General features: G+C 45.0%; 1 protein-coding gene across 6 annotated transcripts in view; it reads right to left on the bottom strand.

Moving 5' to 3' along the window:
* The window catches only part of LOC138633758 (receptor-type tyrosine-protein phosphatase mu-like), a 107327-nt gene that overhangs the window by 25192 nt on the left and 59635 nt on the right, over positions 1-22500 (bottom strand). For 3 of the 6 annotated variants that reach the window (XM_069720172.1, XM_069720177.1, XM_069720173.1), the window contains exons 17-24: positions 22467-22500; positions 19275-19349; positions 15913-16045; positions 14241-14273; positions 8956-9074; positions 8744-8818; positions 6145-6171; positions 1708-1898 (exon numbers count right to left, since the gene is read on the bottom strand). The exon at positions 22467-22500 is cut by the window's right edge and continues 3 nt beyond it. In XM_069720172.1, the coding sequence (XP_069576273.1) occupies positions 1708-1898; positions 6145-6171; positions 8744-8818; positions 8956-9074; positions 14241-14273; positions 15913-16045; positions 19275-19349; positions 22467-22500 (687 nt within the window). The remainder of the gene's footprint in view (positions 1-1707; positions 1899-6144; positions 6172-8743; positions 8819-8955; positions 9075-14240; positions 14274-15912; positions 16046-19274; positions 19350-22466) is intronic. The other 3 variants (XM_069720174.1, XM_069720175.1, XM_069720176.1) reach the window with 3 other exon arrangements.

Below are 22500 nucleotides of genomic sequence, written 5' to 3'. Positions count from 1 at the left end.
AGGAGGATCGAGGATGAGGAGGATCGAGGATGAGGAGGATCGAGGATGAGGAGGACCGAGGATGCGGAGGATCGGGGATGAGGAGGATCGAGGATGAGGAGGATCGAGGATGAGGAGGTCCGAGGATGAAGAGGACCGAGGATGAGGAGGACCGAGGATGAGGAGGACCGAGGATGAGGAGGACCGGGAATGAGGAGGATTGAGGATGAGGAGGATTGAGGATGAGGAGGTCCGAGGATGAAGAGGACCGAGGATGAGGAGGACCGAGGATGAGGAGTTCCAAGGATGAAGAGGACCGAGGAGGACTGAGGATGAGGAAGATCGAGGATGAGGAAGACCGAGGATGAAGAGGACCGAGGATGAGGAGGATCGAGGATGAGGACGACCGGGGATGAGGAGGACTGAGGATCAGGAGGATCGAGGATGAGGAGGTCCGGGGATGAGGAGGACCGAGGATGAGGAGGATCGAGGATGAGGAGGATCGAGGATGAGGACGACCGGGGATGAGGAGGACCGAGGATCAGGAGGATCGAGGATGAGGAGGTCCGGGGATGAGGAGGACCGAGGATGAGGAGGACCGAGGATGCGGAGGATCGGGGATGAGGAGGATCTAGGATGAGGAGGTCCGAGGATGAGGAGGATCGAGGAGGACTGAGGATGAGGAAGATTGAGGATTAGGAAGACCGAGGATGAGGAGGACCGAGGATGAGGAAGATCGAGGATGAGGAGGACCGAGGATGAGGAGGACTGGGGATTAGGAGGACTGGGGATGAGGAGGACCGAGGATGAGGAGGATCTAGGATGAGGAGGTCCGAGGATGAGGAGGATCGAGGAGGACTGAGGATGAGGAAGATTGAGGATGAGGAAGACCGAGGATGAGGAGGACCGAGCATGAGGAGGATCGAGGATGAGGAGGACCGGGGATGAGGAGGTCCGAGGATGAAGAGGATGAGGAGGACCGAGGATGAGGAAGATCGAGGATGAGGAGGACCGGGGATGAGGAGGTCCGAGGATGAAGAGGATGAGGAGAACAGAGGATGAGGAAGATCGAGGATGAGGAGGACCGAGGATGAGGAGGACCGGGGATGAGGAGGACCGGGGATGAGGAGGACCGAGGATGAGGAGGATCTAGAATGAGGAGGTCCGAGGATGAAGCGGACCGAGGAGGACTGAGGATGAGGAAGATCGAGGATGAGGAGGACCGGGGATGAGGAGGATCGAGGATGAGGAGGACCGAGGATTAGGAGGACCGAGGATGAGGAGGATCGGGGATGAGGAAGATCGGGGATGCGGAGGATCGGGGATGAGGAGGACCGAGGATGAGGAGGATCGAGGAGGACTGAGAATGAGGAAGATTGAGGATGAGGAAGACCGAGGATGAGGAGGACCGAGGATGAGGAGGATCGAGGATGAGGAGAACCGGGGATGAGGAGGACCGAGGATGAGGAGGATCGAGGATGAGGAGGTCCGGGGATGAGGAGGATCGAGGATTAGGAGGACCGAGGATGAGCAGGACCGAGGATGAGGAGGAGACTCAGGAGGAGCTGAGATGCTCCGAATCAGTTTCACCTGGAAGAGAATCTCTGAACTGGACAAAAAACAGCCGACATCTGATCCGCTGGAACAAACATGGCGGCTCTTTACCTGAGCTTGAGTCTGAGTTGTAAAGCCCCTCCCCCTCAGGTGAGCAGGTGTGTGTGTCCTTACCTCGTACTCCTCTTTGAAGCCGTAGCCCTCGGCACACTTCATCTGGGTGATGTGCTGCAGCAGGTCGGCGACCCGGATGGCCGGGTGCAGCTGGCCCGTCTGGTACGGCAGCGCCTCGCGCTCCGACTCCCGCTGCTTGTAGTGCGACTGGACCAGACTGCTGGTCTCACTGGTCATCGTGTGGCTGTCGTCTGCAGGACGAGACACAGTTCAGACGGACAGACACAAGGACAGGAAACACATTACATTTCATTTTTTTGAAATGTTAACACATGAATTGGAAAGCCGTTGGACCGGACCAGACCGACCCGGGTCAGAACCCGGGATCTTCCCCCCGATCGGATCGACACACCGATGGAATCAGATCCGGTCGGGTCGGACAGGAAGCTGTCGAACAGGAGAGGTTCCGTTTCCTGTTCAGGATGATTTACTGTCAGCGGATCTTCCAACAGAGGATCCAGAGTTTGGTAGCAACGATCGGATCTGCTCATTAAATCTGAATTAAAACCTTCAACGTCCCGATCGGTTGTGATTCTGTAAGAACTGAAGCTGCTCATCGTCTTTCTACTTCAACTTCAGTCTTTACGGTTCTCATCTGTTTGGTTGTTTTTACCTCCTGTGGTTCATAGGAGAGGATCAATAGTTCAGAGACTTCCTGAACGCAGCACAGAGAAGACCAACAACCGTCATCATCAAGTATTCAGAGTTATTGATCACCACGGTAACGTGACCGCTGGTACCAGATCTTCTGTGATGTCATCACGGACCTGAAACTGGAGCAGAGAAACAGCAGATTTTAGGAAAAACTAAAAATCTTCAACATGTTCACAACCGAGTGTTCCTGAGCCCATGCGGTGATTTCCAAACTGTGTAAACAGTCAACAGAGAACCTTGAAAGTCTTCAGAAAGTCTACGGCGATGAAGCGACGAGCCGGGCGAGGTGTTCTGATGACATCACGTTTCAAGAGGGGCGGAGCTTCACCGTCCGAGACCGAAGAAGTCGTCAGGTCAGGAGACACCAGGTGGGTTTTCTTGGTGTCACCGTGAATTGGTCCCCCAGAGTCAGACTGTCAACACCGAGTTCCACCAGGACCTTCTGAGCTTCTGTTCTGGTTCCTAGTCTTCAGGTCAGTCTGGGTTTGGTGCTTCCTGTTTGATTGTATCTCGTTTCACTTCCTGTCCTTTGTATGGTTGTTGGCCCCGCCCCCTGATTAGTTCCATCTGTCCCTCGTTGTCCTTCCCTCCCTGCTGTATTCAGTCTGTGTGCTCTTCTTCTTCCCTCTTTGTCACTTTGTTTCAGTTTCCTGTCTGTTGCTGCATCTTTGAAACCCAGAGAACACAAACCACCTGAACTGTGTTGCCATGGCAACAGACTTCTCCAACATGACGACCAGGCGCTCACAGTGGAGACAAGGAACCAGTGGAAATCACTGCATGGGCTCAGGAACACTTGGCTGTCAGCGGGCATGTTGAAGAGTTTCTTCCCCAAAATCTGATGTTTCTCTGCTCCAGTTTCAGGTTTCCATGGTGACATCACTGATGTTCATGTACCACGGGTCACGTTCACATTCTGGAACATTCTGGACTCATTGATGGACCTCTAGATCAGTAGGAAGTTCTGGTCTCGTCTCTGTCCACTGATCAATATCTCAATCAGGACCAATGATCCCACAACATCAAGCCCTGGTCCACGTCCACGGCTACCACGTCGTTACCACGACAACACAGATGGATGGCACACACAACACGTGACATCAGATCACAAGACTGAAGAGAGGATGGTGATTGGTGCTGGTTTCTTTTCACACTGCCGCCAAAACTATCAATCAATCACCGATCAATGATGTGACAGGCAACATAGGAACTAGTACTGGTCCGGATCCAGTACGAGTACTCGTCCGGATTCAGTACGAGTACTCGTCCGGATCCAGTACGAGTACTGGTCCGGATCCAGTACAGCATGGTGTGGTACTGGTCCAGATGCGGTCCCGGTTCTGGGAGCTGCAGTGTGAGAAGAGCAGAGTTCAGAGTCCTGGAACAGAACAAACCTCGGAGCTAAACTCTGTGATCGACCTTTGACCCTGGAAGGAAAACGTCCAGGACTCTGACCTGAACCTTTGAGCAAACCCGCGGTGGACACACTTCCTCTACTCTCGCTACCTCTGTTCTTATTGGCTAGCCTCGGGGCTGACTGACCAATCAGGAACCTTCTATCCAAACAGCCCAACCAGTCGTGGCGAGGTGGGAAATGTGATGGAAGTGGTGGCTTGTGATTGGACGGATGAGACAACCACTATGACAGAAGCGGCAACCAATCAGATGGAAAGAGCTGCAAGCTGATTGGTTTTACTTGAAATGGTGGGAGGAGTTTGGTGCTGTGACGTCACACTTTCACAGAGGGGAAAATAATGAGGCGTTGCTAACTGATGACATCACAGTGGGTGGTGGGTGTGGCTCCATGCGCAGTGGTGACAGACACCCCCCCGCCATGAGCCCCTCCCCCCTCCCCCCAGCCCCAAGTTTGACCACTTACCATTAATGGGCACTTTACACAGAAAGGTAGAAGAGAAGAAGAGAGGAGACAGGTGTAAGCAACAACTTACGCACTCACTAGCCTACTGCTAACACACAGCTAGCATGAATCAAACAGGACGATAGCTCCTAACAGTAAGCGCTAACCTAGCTAGCCTGGCTAACTACCCTGAGTGTAGGACTCGTAGCCTCGGCTAACGTCCCTAGCCTGAGGACAGGTTAGCTAGCCCGAGGAGAGAGCAGAAACGGGAATTTGTGTCAAATTTTGCTCGTACGATTTCTCTCCCTTCACTTTTGTGTTTACGTAGCCTAGCAGCGTTTTAGCGCAGGAGTTAGCATCGGAGTTTAGCCGGAGCGGGTAACATGTTTGTTGTCGCGGATGTGGGAGGGGCTAAAACACAAACACACAGAAGACGTTTTTATGTTCCAGGAGTTACGAGACGGTATGAAAGACAAATTCTGTTCAACTGCAGATTTTTCAGATTTGAATGGAGGATCTCGACTCGCTGCGTTCAAAGACATCCGGATGAACTGAGTCTCATCTACACTTTTTAAAGAACCAAAGGTTCCACCGGTCCCTGGTTCTGTTTCCACGACGATCAAACAGCTGTTTTACATCGTTTCAGTACGAGACTAAGAAAAGGACGTCCGTCCGGCTCTCGACCAATCAGAGAAGACCTGGACGGTTCTGAACCGCCAGAAACGGTTCGGAGGTAAAACTACCGGCTGCTGTTCTGTTTCTGACGACCTCCAGGGGTCAAAGTTCAGACTGCAGCCATGTAAACGTGTGCTGTGGGTGTGGTCAGCCCGCTGTGACATCACTGGTGGGTGTGGCTACAGTCTGCCGATTTGTTACTGACGTTAAGTTCCTCTCAAAGGTTTTTGATTAATTAGCTAATTTAGAAAAAACAAATTTGGTCGATTTTAATGAAAACGTTCAGATTTCGAATGATTTTCTATTTCAAATAACTCAAAATAAATTCATTATCAGATTCATCGATGATGAAGATGATTCTTAGTTCATCGTAGAATAGTACCGATCAATGAGTGATTGGTTTTCTTACGCGTCATGAACATATTTTGATTTAATATTTAGAGTTTTATATTTTTACATCACCTTTAAATAAAGAAAATCTTATAAAGTCTACAAACAACAAAACGTCCAGGAAGTGAGAACCTGCGACGCCTCCTCGCTGTGTTCAGTGCTCCTCCCCCCCGACCAGGTGGGCGTGTTGTGTCCATGCAGAGGTCGGAGGTCACAGACAGACGTGACGTCAACACGACACGCAGGAATGTTGTGATGCGGTGATGGAGTGAAGCCCGCCGTCGTTCACACAAAACCAAACATCTACTCATCTTATTCATTACGTAACAAAAGGAATGCCAAATAAAAATAATAGAGAAATCAAAGTGTGATAAATAAAAATATGAGAAAAGGACAAATTTACATTTAAAAAGAAAACAGTAAATAACTAAAAAGTACATTCCTGAAAATGAGATTTAATAAATTTTAAATAAATCTTACAAACTATAAATTTAGAAATAAAAATGAAATATACATATGTTATACATATATATAAAAAAAAAATCAACAAAACTAAACTAAAATCTGTCAAATTAAATGAATATTAACTTTAAACATGGAAGAAAAATATTAAAAACTTAAAATAAGGTTACAAATCTTCAAAAATAAAAAACAAAAAACCCAAAGAACCAAAAGCAGCCGAACGAGAAGCAAGCAGGGATGGATGGAAGCCAGAAATCCACTTCCTGTCTCCTGTCTGTCCACTTCCTGTCTGTCTGACTGTCTCCTTCCTGTCTGTCTATCTCCTTCCTGTCTCCTTCCTGTCTGTCTACCAGGTCGGTTTTTCTGCCCTACAGAGGAAACAAAGGAAAGATTCTCACCCAGAATGGCAGTCGGTACGAAGGGATCTGCATCAGGACGTCAGCAGCAGACGAAGGAAAGAGAAGAAAAAGAAGAAGAAGAGTCAGCCTGCAAGGCGTCGGTTGAACGTCAGTTAAGGTCGGTTGAACGTCGGTCTAACTTCGGTTGAACGTCGGTTTAACATCGGTTTAACGTCGGTTAAGGTCAATTGAACGTCGGTTTAACTTCAGTTGAACGTCGGTTTAACGTCGGTTAAGGTCGATTGAACGTCGGTTTAACTTCGGTTTAACTTCGGTTTAACGTCGGTTAAGGTCGGTTGAACGTCGATTGAACGTCGGTTTAACGCCGGTTTAACGTCGGTTTAACGTCGATTGAACGTCGGTTTAACTTCGGTTGAACGTCGGTTAAACTTCGGTTGAACGTCGGTTTAACGTCGATTGAAAGTCGGTTTAACGTCGATTGAACATAGGTTTAACTTCGGTTGAACGTCGGTTTAACGTCGGTTAAAGTCGGTTTAACGTCGGTTGAACGTCGGTTTAACATCGGTTGAACATCGGTTTAACTTCGGTTGAACGTCGGTTGAACATCGGTTTAATGTCGGTTGAAGATAGGTTTAACGTCGGTTGAACGTCGGTTCAACGTCGGTTGAACGTCGGTTTAACGTCGGTTGAAGGTCGGTTTAACGTCGGTTTAACTTCGGTTGAACGTCGGTTGAAGGTCGGTTTAACGTCGGTTGAACGTCGGTTTAACGTCGGTTGAATGTCGGTTTAACTTCGGTTGAACGTCGGTTTAACGTCGGTTGAACGTCGGTTTAACGTCGGTTGAATGTCGGTTTAACTTCGGTCGAATGTCGGTTTAACGTCGGTTGAATGTCGGTTTAACGTCGGTTGACCGTCGGTTTAACTTCGGTTGAACGTCGGTTTAACGTCGGTTAAGGTCGGTTTAACGTCGATTGAACGTCGGTTTAACGTCAGTTTAACTTCGGTTGAATGTCAGTTTAACGTTGGTTGAACGTCGGTTTAACGTTCGTTGAATTCGGTTTAACGTCGGTTGAACGGCGGTTGAACTTGGGTTGAACGTCGGTTTAACGTCGGTTGAACGTCATTTGAACGTCGTTTGAATGTCGGTTTAACGTCGGTTCAACGTCGGTTGAATGTCGGTTTAACGTTGTTTGAATGTTGGTTTAACTTCGGTTGAATGTCGGTTGAACGTCGGTTTAATGTCGGTTGAAGGTCGGTTGAACGTCGGTTGAACATTGGTTTAATCTGGGTTGGACGTCGGTTTAACGTTGGTTGAAGGTCAGTTGAATGTCGGTTTAACGTCGGTTTAACGTCGGTTCAATGTCGGTTGAATGTCGGTTTAACGTCGGTTGAACGTCGGTTTAAATTCGGTTGAATGTCGGTTGAACTTTGGTTGAATGGCGGTTGAACTTGGGTTGAACGTCGGTTGAACGACGTTTGAACTTGGGTTGAATGTGGGTTGAACGTCGGTTTAACATCGGTTGAACGTCGGGTTTAACGCCGGTTTAATCTGGGTTGAAAGTCGGTTTAACTTCGGTTGAACGTCGGTTTAACTTCGGTTGAACGTCGTTTTAACTTCGGTTGGACGTCGGTTGAACGTCGGTTTTAACTTCGGTTGAACGTCGGTTTAACATCGATTGAACGTCGGTTTAACGTCGGTTGAATGTCGGTTTAACTTCGGTTGAATGTCGGTTGATCGTCGGTTTAACGTCGGTTGAACGTCGGTTTAACGTCGGTTAAGGTCGGTTTAACGTCGATTGAACGTCGGTTTAACTTCGGTTGAACGGCGGTTGAACTTGGGTTGAATGTCGGTTTAACGTCGGTTGAATGTCGGTTTAACTTCGGTTGAACGGCGATTGAACTTGGGTTGAATGTCGGTTGAACGTCGGTTGAACATCGGTTTAACTTTGGTTGAACGGCGGTTGAACTTGGGTTGAATGTCGGTTGAACGTCAGTTGACCGTCGGTTTAACGCCGGTTTAATCTGGGTTAAATGTCGGTTGAACGTCGGGTTTAACGCCGGTTTAATCTGGGTTGAACGTCGGTTTAACGTCGGTTGAAGGTCGGTTGAACGTCGGTTGAACATTGGTTTAATCTGGGTTGGACGTTGGTTTAACGTTGGTTGAAGGTCAGTTGAACGTCGGTTTAACGTCGGTTTAATCTGGATTTAGTCTGGACAAAACAGTCGATCGCCACCAGCCCTGGGTGAGTTTTCTGATCATGCGATGATCATGTGATTCAGACGTTTGGTTCACCACCAGTGTACCAGGACTGGTCGTCAGTCCACCAATCCACCACATTAATACTAATACTAGCAGTCGTTCAAAAGGCCTCTACTTAGGCCTTTTCTTATTCTTATTTATTTCATCTATCATCATGCTTTGCTGTGATTGGCTCAGCTGATTCAGGTGATGAGAGCACAGATGTGATTTAAATTCAACCCTCCTCCACTGCTGCACCCACATGAAGCCAGAGAGCAGGTGGAGGTGGTCGCCCCACCTGAGAACCAATCAGCTGCTGGTGTCTCTGTGCCACTCAAACATACTCTGGTCATGTGACCCTCAGTGTCGTGGTGTCGGCGGCGTGACGGTGGGTCTCACCTGGGTAGTAGGAGGCGGGGACGGTGGTGCTGATGGTGTTCGTCTTCAGGGTGAAGGAGGACGGAGACGACACGGCTGCACAGAGACACAACGTCAACACAACCAGCAGCACACAGACATACAACCATCACACCACCGTGGTTGTGTGTAGATGTTTGGTTGTGTGTGTGTGTCCACCATGGTTGTGTGTGTGTGAGTGTGTGTGTACTTACTGCGTCCATTCAGCGTGTGTGTGTGTGTGTCCACCATGGTTGTGTGCTGCGAGCTGTTGACCATCAGGGTCATTTCCTGTCTGGAACTCAGCGTTTCCTTCCTCTTCTTGGCCAACTTACTGTGGAGACACAATGAGCGTGTTTCAGCTTCTGGAAACACACTGAGGAGCACAGGTGGCTGCTGGGTAATTATCTGAAGAACAGGACGCGGAACGTTTCTTCTTTAGTTCTCAAGGTTCCGTCTGTTTTCTGTCTGTCCCCAGGTGGCCTTAAGCGGTGCTACACGTTAAAACTACACATTAAAACTACACATTATAACTATGCGCTATAACTACGCGTTAAAATGATGCATTATAACGACGCGTTAAAACTACGCGTTAAAAGTACGTGTTAAAAGTACGTTATAACTACAAGTTATAACTACGCGTTAAAACTTCGCGTTATAACTGCGCGTTATAACTACGCGTTAAAACTACGTGTTAAAACTGCGTTATAACTGCGGGTTATAACTGCGGGTTATAACTGCGCGTTATTACTGCGCGTTAAAACTACGTGTTAAAACCGCGTTATAACTGCGCGTTAAAACTGCACGTTAAAACTACGCGTTAAAACTGCGCGTTAAAACTGCGCGTTATAACTGCGGGTTATAACTGCGCGTTAAAACTACTCGTTAAAACTGCTCGTTAAAACTGCGCGTTAAAACTACGCGTCATAACTGCGCGTTACAACTACGCATTATAACTACGCGTTAAAACTGCGCGTTAAAACTATGCGTCATAACTGCGCGTTATAACTGCGCGTTATAACTGCGCGTTATAACCGCATTATAACTGCGTGTTATAACTACGCATTATAACTACGCGTTAAAACTGCGCATTAAAACCGCGTTATAACTACACGTTATAACTATGCGTTAAAACTACGCGTTAAAACTACGCGTCATAACTGCGGGTTATAACTACGCATTATAACTACGCGTTAAAACTGCGCATTAAAACCGCGTTATAACTACGCGTTAAAACTACGCGTTAAAACTACGTGTCATAACTGCGGGTTATAACTACGCATTATAACTACGCGTTAAAACTGCGCATTAAAACCGCGTTATAACTACGCGTTAAAACTACGCGTTAAAACTACGCGTTATAACTACGCGTTATAACTGCGTGTCATAACTGCAGGTTATAACTACGCATTATAACTACGCGTTAAAACTGCACATTAAAACCGCGTTATAACTACGCGTTAAAACTACGCGTTAAAACTACGCGTTATAACTGCGCGTTAAAACTGCGCATTAAAACCGTGCGTTAGAACCGCGCGTTAAAACCACGCGTTAAAACTACGCGTCATAACTGCACGTCATAACTGCACGTTATAACTGCTGGTTATAACTGCACGTTATAACTACGCGTTATAACAGCGTGTTAAAACTGCTCGTTAAAACCGCACGTTAAAACCGCGCGTTAAAACCGCGTGTTATAACTACGCGTTATAACTACGCGTTATAACAGCGTGTTAAAACTGCGCGTTAAAACCGCGCGTTAAAACCGCGCGTTATAACTACGCGTTATAACTACACTCTGACTGAGATACATCAGGCACTTAAGGCGGTCTGCTGGAGTTAACGAGCTGTGGCTGCAGCGGAGATGAGATAACCAGTAAATCTGTGCATTAGTTCGGCTTTTTCAATTTACGAGTCATTAAAACCGACGTCGTCTCCTTTTCATCCTGTTTTATGTTTCTGCTCTACTTCAACTGACAGTCTGATATTTACGGTCAGATTTGATCCTTCGGTGAACTTTGCGGAAAAAGATTCTGCATTTCTGCAGGTTTGAAACTGCAGAGGAAAAAAAAATCCTCCTTAGACCACGAAAACATCTTTTCATGCTTGACGCATTTCTCTTTCTATTCTGAGAGTCGGAAAAAAGAAAATCCATTTGTCCGATTGCTCACACACACATACACACACACACACATACACACACACACACGCACAGGCACACGCACACGCACATGCACACACACACACACAAATTTAACCCTGACCTGAAAAGATGCCGAAATTTATAAATAAGTAGAAATCAGGCTTTTAAACTGGAGAGAGACATTGTGTGTGTGTGTGTGTGTGTGTGTGTGTGTGTGTGTGTGTGTGTGTGTGTGTGTGTGTGTGTGTGTGTGTGTGTGTGTGTGTGTGTGTGTGTGTGTGTGTGTGTGTGTGTGTGCCGGGGTTAAGATGGAGGACAGTGAAAGCGCCCCGAGGCGAGGTGCTGCCCTCCTCCCCCTCACGTCTCCCTTTTCTTCTTCTGTGGTACTGTCAAGACAGTAAAAACCTGCAGCTTTTCTTCTTCTCTGATTCAGACCTGAACACACAAACACACTTCATTCACTGCAGCAACACGAACACACAACATGCTTCACTGCTCCTGACAGGTTTTTAACAAGAAAATGAAATTTGTCATTGAATTTAACTAATAAGAAACACGTCACAGTCAGGGTGCTTAATGTTTTCATGTTTAGATTACAACATGTTCCTGAACGCAGCACAGTGGAGCAGGAAGCAACAACCGTCATGAGAAAGTATCACGAGTTCCTCACGTTAACGTGACCACTGGTACGTGAACATGTTCCTGAGCCCATGCAGAGATTTCCCAACTCTGTAAATGGTCAACAGAGACCCTCGAAATGTTCAGAAAGTCTACGGTGATGAAGCGACAAGGCGGGCGAGGTGTTCTGATGACATCACGTTTCAAGATGGGCGGAGCTTCACTGTCCGAGACCGAAAAAGGCGTCAGGTCAGGAGACACCAGGTGGGTTCTACTGAGACCTTCCGAGGGGAACATTCATTGAACCACCTGAACTGTGTCGCCATGGCAACAGGCTCCTCCTACATGACAACAAGCCGCTCACAGCGGAGAAGAGGAACCAGTGGAAATCACTGCATGGGCTCAGGAACACTTGGCTGTCAGCAGGCGTTGAAGAGTTTCTTCCCCAAAATCTGATGTTTTTCTGCTCCTGACCCTCCACCCCACCCACACCTCCACCTATTGAGAGGAGTGAATAGAAGCAGATAGAGAGCAGGAGGTCGACTCGTTTCAGCAGGAAGACGCTGCAGCAAACAGCTTTTATATGATTCATATCTGATTTCAATGGAGGCATCTGTGTGTGTGTGTGTGTGTGTGTGTGTGTGTGTGTGTGTGTGTGTGTGTGTGTGTGTGTGTGTGTGTGTGTGTGTGCGTGTGCGTGTGTGTGTGTGTCATGACATCATCAGCAAGGTGTCGGGGGTTGATTGATTAACAACACTTAACATGAACACACACGCAGCATGTCGAGGCTAATCTATGCTAATCTAATGAGCGACAGGACAATGCTGTTAGCAGGAATAAACGTGTGTGTGTGTGTGTGTGTGTGTGTGTGTGTGTGTGTGTGTGTGTGTGTGTGTGTGTGTGTGTGTGTGTGTGTGCGTGTGCGTGTGTGCAGTGAAGCAGGGTTAATAGAATTAGCTGTCTGTAATAAACCTGTCTGATCAAATGATCGTTACAAGACACACACACACACACACACACACACACACACACACACACACACACACACACACACACACACACACACACACACACACACACACACACTCGTGCTGAATGAAGTCACAAATTAAAAAACTACAAAAAAGTTTCCATTAAGAAATAAAATCTGATCAGATTTCTGTTCTTTAAGATCCACGAAAGAATTCAAGAAGGTAAAAAAGACGACAGCTGGTACGGGAAATAAATAGAATTAAATAAAGATAAATAGAGCTAAATAGATATAATTAGGGGTAAGTACAGATAAATACAGATAAATAGAAGTAAATAGAGATGAATAGTGATAAACAGAAATAAATGTAAATAAACAGAAATAGTTAGAAATAATATAAATAAAGAGGAATACATTTTTTCGCTTCAGTTGAACTAAAGAAACATGTTCATCAGTCAAACAGGAGAGTTGAACCTGTTATTAAAAACCATGGTGGACAAACAAAACATCCAAAAACATCCAAAAATATAAAAAAAATATTGAAAAACGCCTTGTGAAGCGGGGGCAGAGCCTCCCTCCATTCCTCACGGTTCCTCAGGGTTCCTCTGAGTTTCTTGGGGTTCCTCAGGGTTCCTCTAAGTTCCTCACGGTTCCTCTGAATTTTTAAGGGTTCCTCAGGGTTCCCGAGTTCCTCAGGGTTCCTCACAGTTCCTCTGAGTTTCTCGGGGTTCCTCAGGGTAAGTCACGGTTCCTTTGAGTTTCTCGGGGTTTCTCATGGTTCCTCAGAGTTTTTCGGGGTTCCTCAGGGTAAGTCACGGTTCTTCTGAGTTTCTCAGGGTTCGTCATGGTTCTGTTCTTGGTCCTTCATATTTTCACCTTAATTCACATGTAGGTTATAAGATGTGGCTAAGGATCGTCATGGTAACGTCTTTGTTTTCAAACCTTCATCTAACTGTCTCCTACAACTACTGGCGACTGGTGATGAGCTCAAACACTGGGCTATATGTGGGTTAGACTGGAGAAGTGTGCCAGAGGTTAAAGGTCAAAGTTATGGGTCAGACTCACATTAAAGCTGAAACATGTTAGCAAGCAAGGAGGGACTGAAGGTCAAAAGTCAGAGGTCAGGGGGAGTTATGAGTTCAAATTGGTGGAAGTTCAGATGTAAAGTGTACAATGTAAGGAGATGTACTGAAGGTCAAGGTTCATGGGTCAAAGGTGAAAGTCAGACTGTTTTAGAGTTGGTAAATACATTCATCTGAAATCATAGCTGAGGTCAGGGGTCAGAAGTCACAGTTCAGTTGATAACAGGACCCGGGGAGTGGTCAGGGATCAGTGTAATGTTGGAGTTAAAAGTTAAGATTTACCATGAAATGTAAGACTGGAGAGGTCAAGGGTCAGAGGTCACCACTAGCTTTACCCTTCTTGGCAAAGGTCAGACTGAAAGATTGATGGGTAAATGTGGGGTCAGGGGTCAAAGGTGAAGTTAGTAACCACTGAACCTGAGCTGAGGTTGGATGGTCAGGTGTCAAAGGTCAAAGGTTAATGACTAAGGGTAAAGGTCAGAGGTCATGGTTGATGATAAAACAACAAGTCTTGGACTGGGGAGGGTTGGGGGGCGACTAATGCCTAACAGTCAGGGGTCACACTGAGGAGGAGTTTTAGGTAAAGGGGTCAGAGGTCAGAGGTCAGAGGTTAAGGGTAAGCAGGGGTGCAGGCAGGACACACTCAGAACTCAGGGTGAGGGGTCAGAGGTCAAACAGGTTACTTACAGGTAGTAAGTGTAGGAGTGATAATTTCTTCGTCTGAGTGGGGTGTGGAGGGGGGCGGGGGCGGAGGGAGGGATGAAACGGAGGGAAAGAAAAAGAAAACAGAAAAAGGAAAACAACAGATTAATGTCAGCGAATCATTGAGGGGTGAGGTGGGTGGGGGGATGGAGGGGTGGAGGGAGGTGATTGGTGATCAAAGTGTAGGGGGACGGGGACACATCTGATTGGTTAACGAGGTGAATATACGAATACATGAGGTGAATTCTCTGAATATTAAAGCACACATCATCATGTTGTTTACATTATTAATAAATAAACAATAATTATTTTATAGCTGGAACACCGAATTGTTGTTTTATATAAAACTCATTTATATATAGATCAATAAAACTATAAATATAATAAACACTGGTTCTATGAACATCTGGATGTCTGATGTCTGTAACGATTCACTCATTCATTCACAGCTGCATTAATTAGTTAAACTCTTAGTTTGAAAAGGTTTCCCATCCCTGCTTGTCATGTGATCATATTTCATCAGTCACCCTCCATCATTATGTTCTCTCCACAGCGCCCCCTGTGTGCTGAACGCTTCACTACAATGAACCCTGAGATGAAACTGCAGCTCCTCATCAGTTCAGAAGCTGCCTGACAATCTGTCGGATTTTAGTTCCCTTCAGGATCATAGAGATCAGTGACGGTGTCTGATTACCCATGATGCACTGCAGACAGGACACGCTCTAATGGGGACAAATTGTGTCTTCCAAATGTTCCCTGACGACATAAAGAAGCTGCTGCTGGAGAACATGGAGGTTCTGACAGAGAGGACGTGTTTCATGTCGCCTGCAGCCGTCTCACTTTTAAACACCTCTTCCTGCTGTAATGAGTCTGACCTCCGTTTGGTCACAGAGTGGAAATCAAACGCACCCCGTCAACATTAACACGCTCGTTAGAGAGCCAACAGACGCCGCTCTCGTTTTCTGTCTCTGTGATATCAGTGAGGAGATCACACACACACACGCACACACACACACACACACACACACGCACACGCACGCACACGCACACGCACACACACCCTCTGTGTAAATGTGTGTGCAGTAGAAGTGTGTCTCTGTTGCCTGAAGCCATTCAGCTCGAGGCGACTCCGAAAAAAAGAATAAAACGCTCTTTCATCTAAATTTCTCCTTCATCTCCGACGCGCTGCGAACACACAGCTTCTCTCTTCCAGTTTATGTGTGCGAATAAATGATGTGTGTGTCTGTGTATGTATTAGTGTGTGTGCGTCCCAGTGGGATGTGTGTTTGATGTTAAAGAATAAAGTGGGTCCAGATACAGTTTAATGGTGATTACTGCTCCATTATTCATCCTCATCTTCCTCATCCTCCTCGTCTTCATCTTCATTATCTTCATCATCCTCCTCATCCTCTGTGTCGTCCACATTATTATTCTTTGATGTAACACGTATTCACACACACTGTTCAACTTTAAACACACTAATGTCCTCTGTGAGTCGGACCGATCTGTTCTTACATTTCCCTTCAGTGTGCAGCAGCGCCCCCTGCTGGGAGGACGCAGTGTCTACAGGCTGTTTCCTCCTCAGCAGAGAACAATCCAACCTCGTGTTCAGAGTTCTCTGTGTCATGTGATCTGTGCGTGTTCGTGATCGTCTTACCGTTTCTTCATCAGCAGGATGACGCCGAGAAAGATGATGATGAAGAGCAGGATGCCGGCGATGGACCCAGCGATCTTCACAGTGTGATCCGACTGTTTCTCCTGTTCTGGTTCTGGTTTCCTGGTGGCAGCTCCTGAAACCAGTGACCAGCGTTAACTACCATTAGTAACTGTTAACTATCATTAATTACTGTTAACGACCATTAATAATGGTTAACTATCGATAATTACTGTTAACTACCATTAATAACTTAACTATCATTAATTACTGTTAACGACCATTAATAACGGTTAACTACCATTAATAACTGCTAACTATCATGAATTACTGTTAACTACCATTTATAACAGTTAACTATCATTAATTACTGTTAACTACCACCAATAACAGTTAACTATCATTAATTACTGTTAACTACCATTAATAACAGTTAACTACCATTAATTACTGTTAACTACCATTAATAACAGTTAACTATCATTAATTACTGTTAACTACCATTAATAACTGACGAGGGATGGAAAAACGAGTCCTTCTCCTTTGACTGTATAATGTGATTGTATGTCAGTCCCATGAAAAACCCATTACCCTGTTGTGTGTGTGTGTGTGTGTGTGTGTGTGTGTGTGTGTGTGTGTGTGTGTGTGTGTGTGTGTGTGTGTGTGTGTGTGTGTGTGTGTGTGTGTGTGTGTGTGTGAGACTCGGTAGATGAGGAACGTTGCTGTAATGTGTCATTTCAGAGCGACTCCACTTTTCCAATCAGACGCTGACAGCAGCCATCAGTCATCAGTCTCAGGTTTATCCATCCGAATGGGGACACAACTGCACTGAGGACACGTGGGACTGAAATCAACCTGTTCTCCCTCTGATTAAGACAAAGGTGTCCAGCTGGTATTTAGAGGAACCAGTACAGGACCCAGTAAACCAGATTCAGGTCTGTCGTGGTCTAGAACAGAACCAGTCGGCCCAGTTCAGCTGCAAATGGCTTCTGACACGTCGAGAAAGTTTCCTTTATTTCCTGTTTTCATTTTGTCTCTTCAAGGTCAGATGAGCTTGACTATCCGCTGCCTCCTGTATCTATATTTCATCACACGCACGCACGCACGCACGCACGCGCACACGTGCACACACACACACACACACACACACACACACACACACACACACACACACACACACACACACACACACACACACACACACGCTAACACATACACACAGATCATCACCCCCTCGGAGGCAGAGAGCTTCTGTTTTCAGTTTAAAGGCTATCAAAACACTGCTTTGAAGACAGAATTTATCTGTGTGTGTTTCAGTGTAAGTTAGTGTGTTATTCTTTGTGTGTGTAAATCTGTGTGCTTGTGTGTGTCACAGCAGGCCATAGAGAAGCTGTTTTTATGTGAAAGTGTAGCTGTTTTCTGCTTCGGGGCTTCAGCCAGTCACGATGAGTGGGAGGTGTGCGTGTATTAATGTGTGTGTGTGTGTGTGTGTGTGTGTGTGTGTGTGTGTGTGTGTGTGTGTGTGTGTGTGTGTGTCTGTGTGTGTGTGTGTGTGTGTGTGTATTACAGTGTGTATACAAGGCGAACAGCTCTTAGTGTTTGAGGCGTGCTGGTGACACAACCTCTCCCCCCCCCACACACACACACACCGATCTATAGGAGTGTGTGTTGCCTTCAGGCTGGTAAACATTTAAACTGAACGAGTATGTGTGTATTGCACCTGTTCAGCAGCAGAGTGCTCTCTGACAGGACGGTACGCGGAACAATATTAAAGTGTTAAAACATGGCAGGGTTAATTATTTATTGGCCTGTTGTCATGTTAGTAACCCTGTTGTTATATTAGTAACGCTGTTATCATGTTAATAACGCTGTTGTCATGTCAGTAATGCTGTTGTCATGTTAATAACGCTGTTGTCATGTTAATAACGCTGTTGTCATGTTAATAACGCTGTTGTCATGTCAGTAACGCTGTTGTCATGTTAATAACGCTGTTGTCATGTCAGTAACGCTGTTGTCATGTTAATAACGCTGTTGTCATGTTAGTAACTCTGTTGTTATATTAGTAATGCTATTATCATGTTAATAACGCTGTTGTCACGTCAGTAATGCTGTTGTCATGTCAGTAACGCTGTTGTCATGTTAATAACGCTGTTGTCATGTTAGTAACTCTGTTGTTATATTAGTAATGCTATTATCATGTTAATAACGCTGTTTTCACGTCAGTAATGCTGTTGTCATGTCAGTAACGCTGTTGTCATGTCAGTAACGCTGTTGTCATGTTAGTGAGCCTGTTGTCATTTTGGTAATGCTGTTGTCATGTTAGTGACCCTGTTGTCATTTTGGTAAAGATGTTGTCATGTCGGTAATCCTGTTGTTGTGTCAGTAACGCTGTTGTCATGTTAGCGACCCTGTTGTCATGTCAGTAACCCTGTTGTCATGTTAGTAACCCTGTTGTCATGTTAGTAATGCTATTATCATGTTAATAACGCTGTTTTCACATCAGTAATGCTGTTGTCATGTCAGTAACGCTGTTGTCATGTTCGTGACCCTGTTTTCATGTCAGTGACCCTGTTGTTATATTAGTAACGCTGTTATCATGTCAGTAACGCTGTTGTCATGTCAGTAACACTGTTGTTATATTAGTAACGCTGTTGTCATGTCAGTAACACTGTTGTTATATTAGTAACGCTGTTATCATGTTAATAACGCTGTTGTCATGTCGGTAACGCTGTTGTCATGTCGGTAACGCTGTTGTCATGTTAGTGACCCTGTTGTCATGTCGGTAACCCTGTTGTCATGTTAGTGACCCTGTTGTCATGTAAGTGACCCTGTTGTCATGTTAGTGACCCTGTTGTCATGTTGGTAACCCTGTTGTCATGTTAGCGACCCTGTTGTCATGTCAGTAATGCTGTTGTCATGTTAGCGACCCTGTTGTCATGTCGGTAACCCTGTTGTCATGTTAGTGACCCTGTTGTCATGTAAGTGACCCTGTTGTCATGTTAGCAACCCCGTTGTCATGTTAGTGACCCTGTTGTCATGTTAGCGACCCTGTTGTCATGTCGGTAACCCTGTTTGTGTATCTGGAGGGTTAAAAAGTGTCTCCACTGGGCGGCAGACTAGAATCTGAACCAGAATATTTTCAGTGTTTGGACAACGTGAACACAAACCATAGCGACCCTCGATAAGTTCATCATAACGTTGATGTTGAGAAAACGGTGACTTCGTAAAACTTATACGAGTTTCTCATTGTCACACTGCCCCCTGCTGGTCGAGTGCTGAACTTCTTCAGAGTGATGGCACTGACAGTGTTCGTGCTGTGTGTGTGTGTCTGCGTGTGTGTGTGTGTGTGTTTGTGTGTGTCTGACCTGTTAGCTGCTTGTCGCCGGCGGCTGGGGCGATGCGAATGTACGGTGTGGTGAGCTGGGTGACGATTATAGCAGCTGCTCATCCAGGAATGGATGCAGAGAGAGACAGGTGCAGAGAGAGAGACAGGCTGTAGCAGGCGTTTGTACTGAAGCAGAAAGATTAGTGACATGCAGCATGTTCTCCCTCATCAGTACGTAACGTGAGGATTCACGATGATGCTGTAACGAAGCTACGAGCAGTTCATCCTTTTATTTCTACGTCTGACGGGTCATGTGATCTTTCACACCAGTCACATGACTCATAGATCTCCTCTCATCATCTACGACCTGATGGACAGTTGGACGCTGTGTAAAATTTAAATAAAACCAGAAAGAAATGATTTATAAATCTTGCAAACTCATTAAATTGAAAATAAACCAAAGACAACATATCAGATGTTGAAACGGAACCAATATTTGATGCTGGAGATCTTCACTGCATTAAAAAACAACAACCACTATTCTGGAGTGGAAATCACTGCATGGGCTCAGGAACACTTGTGAAAACCATCGTCTGTGAACACAGTTCATCGCTGCGTCCACAAATGATGTTAAAACTCTCCAAAGAAGAAACCAGATAGAAACATGATCCAGAAACACCGCCGCCTTCTCTGGACCGAGATCATTGAAGATGGACGGAGGTGAAGTGGACAACTGTCCTGAGGTCTGATGGATCACAATCTGAGATTCTCAACGGGTGACAAGTTAAACAGGAGATGTTAGTGATGTTAGAGATATTAGAGATATTAAAGATATTAAGGATACAATACATTTGAGAGATATTAGAGATAATAGAGATATTAAAGATAAGAGAGATATTAGACATATTAAGAATACTGGAGATACTAGAGATACTTGAGATATTAGCGATATTGGAGATACAAAAGATATTAGAGATGCTAGAGAAACAAGTTATTACAGATGCAGGAGATACTAGATATATTAGAGATATTGGAGATACTGGAGATACTAAAGATATTAGATATACTAAAGATAACAGAGATATTAGCGATATTTGTGATATTAGTGATACTAGCGATATTAGCGGTATTAGAGATATTAAAGGCACTAGAAGTATGAGCAATACTATAGATACTAGAGATATAAGAGATATTAGCGACACTAGCGATAATAGCAATATTAGCGATATTTGTGATATTAATGATACTAGCGATACTAGCGCTATTAGAGATATTAGAAGTATTAGCGATACTATAGATACTACAGATGTTAGAGACATTACAGTTTTCATCTTACACAGCGTCATTTTATTCTTCACATCGAATCATTTTAACCATCATTACGAGCACCGCCCACCTCAAACAAGAAGTGCTTTAATTAGTGAGACAGGCCCCGCCCACCTCAAACAGGAAGTGCTTTAGTTAGTGAGACGGGCCCCACCCACCTCAAACAGGAAGTGCTTTAATTAGTGAGACGGGCCCCGCCCACCTCAAACAGGAAGTGCTTTAGTTAGTGAGACGGGCCCCACCCACCTCAAACAGGAAGTGCTTTAGACCTGGAAGAAAGGTTCTGAGCAGCTGATCGATCGTCAGACATTAGTAATCAATCATGCAGCAGAAGCAGCTGTAAACATGTGCATACATGTTCAATGAATCTGATCGATACGTAACAGCATGGCTCTGAAGAACCAGACGTGTAGTTTTTGTACAGAACACGTATGTTAAAGTGTTCATAGGAATACATGTAGCTCTAACATACATGTAGATTGTTTATGTCCACACGTGTAAATTAGTATTTATATGTCACTTAATAACAATGTGTTATAAACTGCTGGTGTACATGACTTTAACATGTTCATACTTTACATACAGTTTACATGTATGTACATAAATAATATAAATATTAATAATAATAATAAGCTGTAGATGAATAAAACAAATACAATTTATAAATGATTTTATATAGACAAAAAAAAGAGTAATAATTAGACTTTTATTTTTCTGTCTCTGTCTGTCTCTCTCTCTGTCTCTCTTTGTCTCTCTGTCTGTCTTTCTCTCTGTATGTCTGTCTGTCTGTCTGTCTCTCTCTGTCTGTCTCTCTGTGTGTCTCTGAACTGTCCCTTTAACATTCAGCAGATGATCAGCTCTTCTTTACATTCACATCAGCTCTGTTCACTGTTAGCGCTGCAAGGCATCGTGGGTACACTGAAAGGGAAGGGGGTGGACTGCGCTCCCCAACACGAATCCCTCTGGGAGACGGGGTTGGCTGCTGCAGCGTGACTGACAGGTGTCAGGGGGCCGGCAGAGCCAATCAGCATCTGGTGTCGTTAGCGAGCAGAACTGAGCTCCAATAAAAGCTGATTAAAGCAGCAACAGTCAATTAGTGTGTGTGTGTGTGTGTGTGTGTGTGTGTGTGTGTGTGTGTGTGTGTGTGTGTGTGTGTGTGTGTGTGTGTGTGTGTGTGTGTGTGTGTGTGTGTGTGTGTGTGTGTGTGTGTGATAACCCTGGATGTTCATTGGGGGGGACAGCAGCGTGTTGGGCTGCTGTGTTGAACAGCTCTCTGGACACACACAGAGTCTTGTGTTAGCATGTGTGTGTGTGTGTGTGTGTGTGTGTGTGTGTGTGTGTGTGTATACCCTTTTCAAAACAAAATACACAAAACACCTTTCAAAATAAATGTTATTGAATACTTATCTAATTAAATGATTACGGACCATATTAGAAAAGGAAATGATCCCCAACTTTCAAAATAAAGTATAAAGTGAATCCTCTTCAACACAAAAATCTACTCAATACTTTTCAAAATAAAATGTACTGTGAAAACTTGAACATGGACTATACACATTTCAGCATAAAATGTATTTTCAAATTAAAGTGTGCTCTGTCTCCTTTCAAAATAAAAGATACTCCATGCTTCTCTCAATACGATGCATTTTATAATGTTGTTTAAAAAAAAAAAAAAAATGCATACAACTCCTTTAAAAATAAATGTGCATTATATACCAACTATAATTAAGCTGGTATCACACATTTAAAACAAAAAAATGCTATAACATTTATCTGAAGATAAAACCATTTCCACACTTTTCTATTAAATAAATGTTCAATAAAAAAAAATTAAACTGAACTCAATACCTTTCAAATTAAATGAACTGGAGAATCTTTCAAAATAAAATGCAGAGCTCTCTTTTACCTTTAGTGGCCACTCGCACACAGTCGATCTTCGT

Source organism: Brachyistius frenatus, unplaced genomic scaffold (genome assembly GCF_029030835.1).
Source record: "Brachyistius frenatus isolate BFR_SWC_R1_liver_20210118 unplaced genomic scaffold, ASM2903083v1 Contig_236, whole genome shotgun sequence".
In the NCBI taxonomy this organism is placed as follows: Eukaryota; Metazoa; Chordata; class Actinopteri; family Embiotocidae; genus Brachyistius; species Brachyistius frenatus.
This window is presented reverse-complemented; position numbering and strand designations above follow the sequence as displayed.